We start from the raw sequence: 7,524 nt of genomic DNA, 5'->3' as shown, positions 1-7,524 counted from the left end.
GAGAGAGAGAGACAGAGACAGAGACAGGAGGGAGCAGGGAGCGAGGGGGTGGGGGCAGGATGTTAAAAGAATGGAGAAAAAAAGGTTTGAAAACAGTGTACGATCAATAATAGAAGAGCAAGTTGAAGCAGAATAGCAATTGAGCTGAGACGTCTTCTAAAAGCCTTTAAAAACAAATAGAAAAGATCAGAAAATAATATACAATTGTTTCAAAAGTAAATTTTTAAAAGGTAATCGGAAATAGAACAGATTTTAACAAAAGATAAAACAGAGGATTTTAAAAGACGGGAGAAAGAAAAGGTTTGAAGACAGTGTGTAATCATGAATAGAAGAGTAAGTGGAAGCAGAATAGCGATCGAGTTGAGACGTCTTTTAATAACCTTAATAAAAAGGAGGAAAAAAATCGAGAAACAATATTTGAAACCTGTGAATAACCAGTAACAGGAGATCAAAACCAAGAGAATGAAAAAGGGAAGGGGGTGGATGTTTAAAAATAATAATAATGAAAAGACTTGAAATGAAACATTTAAAAGGGATTAAAACCGTAAACGTATACGACTGTTCAAAAGTAAAGGTTAAAAAGGTAACAGAAGGTAAAACCGATATAAAAGAGATTAAAAAAGAAAAAGGAAAAGAAAAAAAAAAAGAGGAAAAAAAAAAAAAAAAAGGATGTGTTCTCCTGGAGACGGTGCGCTCTTAACGGTTTCACCGAGAAGTCTTTCTGTCGTCGCCCTGTTTCGTGAACTCAGCTTGCTGTTTCCGCGGGCCCTCTGTCGGCGCCCTCGTCTGTGCTGCCCTCGGTGCCTGTGGGCAAGTAGATCGCGCCCCCTCCTGGCACCGCGGTCGGATGCTGCGTTCCTGCCGGGAAGGAGGGAGGGTGGCTGGCCGCCTGCCCTCTCCCGGCGCCGGTCGCTCCGCTGCTCTGTGCGGCTGTGTGCTCCGCCTCGGGTCGGCGCTCCTCTCCGTAGGTGGGCTCGGGGAAGACCGTGGAACCGCCCCGCCCCTGCTGCATTCCAAAACTCGGCTCCTTCTTAGTCTTGGTGGCGCGAGTTCTCTGAGGTACCGGGGCAGATATATAATATCTGCCTCAGGCTGAAAACGAGTCTCAGTCCTGCCTAGGAGGTTGCAGAGCCCCCGGGTGCGGATTCGAGTCTCGGCCCCGCCCCCGCTCCCGCCCCCGCCCGCGCGCTGCGCGCCGCGCGCCAGGGGCTATGGCGGCTGTGGCTGCGCCCCGCCTCTCTTCTCGCGAGAAGGGCCGGTGATGGCGCCGCGGGTCTGAGGAGATGGAGGCTACGGCGCCCCTCTCCCCAGGGCACACCGGCCGTGTTGCTTTGCCTTTCTTTCCCCGTAATGGACGGGTTGGGGGGGCGGGTTGTTCTGCTCTGTATCCCCTCCCGGCCACGGCGCGTGGTGCCGCCGCCACGGTCCTCTGCCCGGCTCGTGCGGCCTGTCCCGGCCCCCGGCTGCCGGCCTGCGACTCGGGCTGGGTGTCGCGGGGACCCTCTGTGCCCGTTTCACTTGGGTCGGTCGGTCAAGGGGCGCTCCGGGCAGATCTGAGACTCGGAGGCTCCCCCACCGTCCCGTCGGCCTCTCCGTTGGAGACGGGGAGGTCTGGCGAACGAGCCCTATTCCTCCTCTGCCGGTCCCTCCCGCACTGTTTTGCTTTTGACTCTTTCTTTTCTCCTTTTCTCCTACCAGATTTTGGGCGTCTTTGTCTTTCGAAGAGGGCGGTGTTCTGTCGGAGTTCCGCAGGTGGTCTGATTGGCCGAGTGGGTCCGTCGATGTGAGTTTTGGTGTATTTGTGGGAGAGGGTGAGCTACGAGCGTCCTTCTACTCCGCCGTCTTGCTTCTTCTCGGGTTATTTTTGAAGAGTAGGTGCTGGGGATTGAACCCTGGACCTTTATTTTTTGCATGCTAAGCATGGGCTGTACTGCCTGATCTCTAGACCCTCCCCACCGCAACCCCCCCCTTTCCCACCGCCTCCATAGTACTCGATGAATCTCCTACCTAGATATCTATGCTTCCTTGGAATAGGGCCGTCGTTTTCTTCATCGGATTGATGCACGTCTGTGGATTCGTCTCGTTTCTCTCCACTGCGGTGGGTGGCATCGGGGCGTGGGGTGGGGTGGAGTGGCGTGGGCTGGGAACAGTTCTTCACGTGTAGAGGTGGAGCGGAGCGATGAGGATGGTGACTGTTTCCCCGAGTGCTCGCGCCGGGTGATGGAGGCCTGTGGTCTGACTTGGAAGAGGACTCGGGTGACCAGAACAGAGCCCGTGTGGGGTCGTTGTGGAGGGAGGAACTCCACCCCCCCCCCAGCCCCAGCCAAGGCACTCGTACCTCATCGAGGGACGGTCGGCCGAAAACAAACGAAAGCTGTCAGAGGTTTGGGGGTGGGGGTGAAGGGGTGTGTGTGTGTGTCTGTGTGTGTGTGTGTGTGTGTGTGTGTGTGTGTGTGTCTGTGTGTCTGTGTGTCTGTGTCTGTGTGGTGTGTGTGGTGTGTGTGTGTGGTGTGTGTGTGGTGTGTGTGTGTCCCCGTTCCCCGTACCACGGTCTCTGGTCGAGGCCCCCCCGAGCGGAGAAACGCACGCCAGGCCGTCCGTGCTCCTGGTTGTCCGGCCGCGTGTCCCTGCCACCCAGAGATCCCGAACCGTCCCGCTCGCTCCCCTGCCATGTGCCATGTGCCATGTGCCACCTGCCTGTCGGCCGGGCGCTATTTTAGACCCTGCGAAGAAGTCGACCGGACGGACGGGCCGGGCCGGGCCGGGCCGGGCCGGGCCGAGCCGAGCCGGGCCGAGCCGATCTGAGCCGAGCCCGTCCAGGCTGGGGTGGGTGGTGCTGGGTTCAGAGGAGTGGGGTACAAGCGGGAGGCGGGCGTCGATGGAGGGGAGGGGGAGGGGGAGGGGGAAGGGAGAGGAAAGGGGAGGGGAGGGGGAGCAGGGATGACGATGGTCTGGGGCTTGGCGTGTGGGGTGGGGGTGGGAGGGATGGTAGCCATCCTATGACTTTCTCTCCCTACCCCGCCTTTTGCAAGTCTGTTAGAGTGACAAGGTGGTGCTGGTTTCTGGCTGGTGCACACCATAGTGATTCTGTTCTTCTTTTTCCTGGTCTTTTTCAGGAACCCTCGTCCCGAGGGACTGAATCTAGTGCCCTGTGCTGCGCGGTACGACCTAGGGGTCGAATCTGCCAGGAGAGGACTTACAAGGATTTGGAGGATCCTGGAAAACTGCTACCATCCAGAATCCTACATGGATGTTCAAGATCTTGTGGATGGACGGACGGACGGAAGACGGATCGAATGGAGGCCCCGCCCCATCCCCTGGACCCCTTGGCCCAGGAGGATCGTGATGGGTCTGGAAAGGACTCTTCCGACGAGGGTCTCGGGATGGACTTTCTCGGTCTGCGGAAGGTGTTTCTGCACAAAGAGGAAGAGAGGGGCGTTCTCGGCCAGAGAGCCCGAACCGCCTCCTTTCAGGGATCCGCTCCAGTCAGGGTTGGGGTCGGGGTCAGAACGCAGCCACCGACAGCTCCCCTCCCTCGTCTTGGCTCTCCAACTTGGGAAACCCTCCTCCCTGCCCCCTCACCCATCTTCTCGTCAGCCGGCCTCCAGCTTCCCCGTGCCAACCACCTCTCTCATGCTGCCGGACTTTCCTCCTCCTTGGGCTGCCAGGAAGCTCTCCCGCTCCTCCACGTGCTTTGGCTTGGAATCCCTGACAAACACAAGCGGTGCTGGTGGGCGGGGCCGTGGGCGGTGGCAGAAGGACTCCCTTCATCTTATGGGAGCGATTTTTATCTCCATAGAGGTGGCGATTGAGAAAACACATAAAATCACTCAGAAGAATACCCATGTGTAGTATCCCTGACCTAGATCCGTGTCTGTCTGTCTGTCTGTCTGTCTGTCTGTCTGTCTCTCTCTCTCTCTCTCTCTCTCTCTCTCTGCCTCTCTCTCCATTTCGCTATTCTCTGTGTGTGTGTGTGCGCGCGCGCGCATGCGTGTCTGTCTGTCTCCCTTGTCTCTCTTTCCTCTCCTCTCCCCTCCTCTCCTCTTCCCTGTTCTCCCCCCTTCCCCCTCACCCCTCCACTCCTCTCTTCTCCCCTCCACTCCTCTCCTCTCCCTCTTCTCCTCTCCCCTCGCCTCTTCTCATTTCCCCTCCCCTCCCCTCTTTTCCCTCCTCTCCTTTCCTGTCCTCTCCCCTTTTATCCCTCCTCTCCTTCGCTCTCTCTTCGCTCTCATCTCTCTCAGCTCTCTCTCTCTCTCCTCTCTCCTCTCCCCCCTTCACTTCCCTCCCTCCTCCCTACCCCCCCAACCCCTACCTTCACAGGGCCTCATAGATTGCAATCGGTTTCCATGAAATGTGATGAAGAGGGAATGAATTTTAGAATGATATCCCCATGCCATCGAATCCTTCTTCCTCCCAGGGATAGCGACTTATTTGTGGTCGTGTTTGTTTTTGTTTTTCTTGTTGTTTTGGGGCGCATCGAGGGCGCAGGAGGCGTTGGGAGTGAGGGTGATGTTTCTCTTTCTGTCTGTCTCCTCCTTAGGACGGATTTTAAGAGGAGGGAGGACTCACAGAAATCTACCATCTTGTCTCGTACTGCAGCTGTGTTTGAGCTTCCTATACGATCTGGGCGGAACACTCCCCACCCTCACCTCAAGCCGCCATTGCCGCCCCCTCAGCCCCCTGCACCCCCGTCCAGTCCCACACTTGGGGCGGTGGTTGGGCATGGGGGGATGTTGGCGGGGTGGTGGTTGGTGGGGGGTGGGGTGGTGGAGGAAACCAGAAAACAGACCACTGTGGCACGTGGGTGACTGGGGCTTCAGGGTGAAGGAGGATGAATAAAATGGCCGGAATTAGGCTAACGGATTATTGCTTCTTTTTTTGGCGGGGGGGGGAGGGGAGGATCATTAGGTCATTCATTCATTCATTCATTCATTCACTCATTCATTTGCTGGGGGGGGGTGTCATTCGGTTTCTTATGCTCGCCCTGAAAACGGTCAACTGTCCTGACTGACTGGTTGCTGCTCACGGTTCCAGGCCTGTTGTTGAAACTGGAAGCTATCGATCTTACTGTTTCTACTGTATTTCACTCATTGAAAGTCATCATCATGCTGGGTCTCTGAGTCTTTCTCCGAGGAGAAGGTCGGTCACGGGACTAATGACCTGACAAAATAGCCTGAGTGACCAAGAAGGCCACACCTTGAGTGCTTATGAGATAACGAGATCTAACCACCAGCCTCTATAGAATGGGTCACCTGGAGGCATCGTGACACCATTCTGAGTCTTCTGATGAGAAAACGATTCTGTGGATGGTGATCGATGCCCGATTGTTTGAGCTATGGCTCTAGAACCACCCCACCCACTCCATCCCCAAGGTGGGTACACAGTTTTGAAGACGCTAGCCTGCTGTGAATCCCCTTTGCCCGGCAGAGCGATAAAATGGCCTCTTTGCTTCTAAGCTCCAAGACCTTGTCTCTGGATTCTTGGGCTCGTCGGGGACGGGGGCCGATCTTTTGGCAACAAGCGTGCTTCAGAAACAGCGGATGCCCGAGAAGGACACTCTGCCTCTCCCTCTTCTTCCGGGCCTGAAATGGGGAGGAAAAAAAACATCGCTTCCCCTGGAAGCTGGAGTCCGGAACCCGCCATCCGGAGGGACTTCTGGCTTGGCCTTCTCCTGGGGTGGGGGGGGAGGGCACGCCACTGCACGTGTTCTTTGTCAACTCCCTGTTTCTCTCTTCTCGAGTTATCTCTTTGGGACGGCTCCCACACTGGGTGAAAACAGACAGACAGGCTGGTATGTCTCCCTACCCCACCCTTCGCCCCCAAATGACTGATCTCCTGTCCCATCAGAATCACCACTTGTTTTCCAACGTGGCTTTCTTGGATCCTGGAGGACTTGTAAAGGAAAAGCCCAGCTGGGCTAACAAGCTAAAGTCACAAATCTAAGTGTGATAAGTGTCCGTTTACTGATCTAAGTTCTGCTGGGCTAACTCGTAAATCTGAAGTTTAGTGTCAGTTTACTGGGCTAACAAGCTAACTCGTAAATCCAAGCTCAACAAGTGTCAGTAACGTGATCTGTTCCAAATTGATAAGCTCCAGTGTACTGATCCTTTGCTTTTTGTTGTTTGAGCCTTATTGGCGAATAGACCCATATTTGTAATTAACCCTATGAAACCTCATGTGCACGTCTTGGAGGTGCTCAGAGCTTCGGAGCAGAAGCCCCTCTGAGCCCGCCGGCGTAATAAATCTGAGTACTCCAACCCTCCGAGTGGTGCTTGTTTCTTGGCTGGCCTGTCATTTCCGTAACAGACTGATATCAACTTAGAGCCAAGATGGGCGCAGAACTGAAGGAGCTTCTCGGCTGGCCTAAGAAGCCTGTCGTCGTGATGTGGGAGGCATTCTTTACGAGGGACCTATCTGATTAAGTGCTTGACCGCCTTTTGGACTTTGAACCAACTTGGAGATAGGAACTAGGATGAGAGGGCACCCGAAATAGCTCAGCAAACTCTTCTCCATCCTTAGAAGACAGACAGACAGACAGACAGACAGACAGACAGACATCACATGTGGCACCAAGCAGCTGCGTGGAGGGCGGCCCAAACCTCCCCCACCCACTCGGCCGCTTCCGGTATTCTAAGGGTGGCGAGGTTCCGTCCTCTGTCTGCAGCGCCTGGGATGTACTAGGAGTCCTCCGCGTGTCTTCAACGAGTGTCTCCTAGTGCGGGTTGCCGGGGAAATGCGGGGGTTCTGCTGGAAATGCAGGTTGCATCTAGTGCCTCCCCCTGGACAGATCAGGTAATTCGGACTTTACCCTGCCAGGGAACACCTGTGACACCAGGTAAGTACGAGGACGTCGGCCCCAAACCTCCCCCATCCACTCGGCCGCGTTCCGGAATTCTGAGGGTTGCGAGGTTCCGTCCTCTGTCTGCAGCGCCTGGGATCTCCTAGGAGCCCTCCGCGTCTTTTCGCCGAGTTTCTCGTAGTGCGGGCTGCCGGGAAAATGCGGGGGTTGGGCTGGAAATGCAGGTAGCATCTACTGCCTACCCCTGGACAGATGAGGTAATTAGCAGAATTCCCCCTGCCAGGGAACACCTGTGACACCAGGCTGCAGCGTGGAGGGCAGCCCCAAACATCCCCCACCCACTCGGACGCGTTCCGGAATTCTGAGTGTGGCGAGGTTCCGTCCTCTGTCTGCAGCGCCTGGGATCTCCTAGGAGCCCTCCGCGTGTCTTCCCCGAGTGTCTCCTAGTGCGTGTTCCCGGGGAAATGCGGGGGTAGGTCTGGAAATGCAGGTAGCAACTAGTGCCTCCCCCTGGACAGATGAGGTTTTTAGCGGACTTCCCCTTGCCAGGGAACACATGTGGCACCAAGCAGCTGCGTGGAGGGCGGCCCAAAACATCTCCCACCCACTCGGCCGCGTTCCGGAATTCTGAGGGTGGCGAGGATCCGTCCTCTGTCTGCAGCGCCTGGGATCTCCTTGGAGCCCTCCGCGTGTTTTCGCCGAGTTTCTCGTAGTGCGGGCTGCTG

General features: G+C 55.9%; 1 protein-coding gene and 1 long non-coding RNA gene across 9 annotated transcripts; one reads left to right on the top strand and one right to left on the bottom strand.

The window, feature by feature from the left end:
- Nucleotides 1-889: 889 nt before the first annotated feature.
- LOC116662559 lies at nt 890-2,105 on the bottom strand. Its single transcript, XR_004318537.1, has 2 exons — nt 1,696-2,105; nt 890-1,054 (listed from the first exon to the last, which is right to left on the bottom strand). It is a non-coding gene; the product is annotated as an uncharacterized LOC116662559 (long non-coding RNA).
- Nucleotides 1,051-4,863, top strand: LOC116662557. 8 transcript variants are annotated; one of them, XM_032476299.1, is made up of 5 exons: nt 1,051-1,347; nt 1,699-1,783; nt 2,035-2,098; nt 3,117-3,407; nt 4,541-4,859. In XM_032476299.1, exons 1-5 carry the CDS (start codon nt 1,284-1,286, stop codon nt 4,550-4,552), a joined length of 516 nt encoding a protein of 171 aa, XP_032332190.1. In that variant the 5' UTR covers nt 1,051-1,283; the 3' UTR covers nt 4,553-4,859. The 8 variants fall into 8 exon arrangements, 3 of the variants coding, with proteins under 3 accessions (XP_032332190.1, XP_032332188.1, XP_032332189.1); XM_032476297.1 differs by lacking the exon at nt 4,541-4,859 and having other exon boundaries at nt 3,117-3,841; XR_004318532.1 differs by lacking the exons at nt 1,051-1,347; nt 1,699-1,783; nt 2,035-2,098 and adding exons at nt 2,105-2,383; nt 2,721-2,826 and having other exon boundaries at nt 3,117-3,936; nt 4,242-4,863.
- The last annotated feature ends 2,661 nt before the right edge of the window (nt 4,864-7,524 follow it).

This window comes from Camelus ferus, unplaced genomic scaffold, assembly GCF_009834535.1.
Source record: "Camelus ferus isolate YT-003-E unplaced genomic scaffold, BCGSAC_Cfer_1.0 contig3413, whole genome shotgun sequence".
NCBI lineage: Eukaryota > Metazoa > Chordata > Mammalia > Artiodactyla > Camelidae > Camelus > Camelus ferus.
The sequence above is the reverse complement of the archived record's forward strand: the minus strand, read 5'-3'. Positions and strand labels throughout refer to the sequence as shown.

Excerpts from the sequence above, each read along its gene's own strand:
- LOC116662557 (XM_032476297.1), top strand. The coding sequence starts at position 1,284 with ATGGAGGCTACGGCGCCCCTCTCCCCAGGGCACACCGGCCGTGTTGCT. Across the intron at positions 1,348-1,698 it reads TGCTTTGCCTTTCTTTCCCC|ATTTTGGGCGTCTTTGTCTT; the intron begins GTAATGGACGGG and ends TTCTCCTACCAG. Across the intron at positions 2,099-3,116 it reads TCTCGTTTCTCTCCACTGCG|GAACCCTCGTCCCGAGGGAC; the intron begins GTGGGTGGCATC and ends GGTCTTTTTCAG.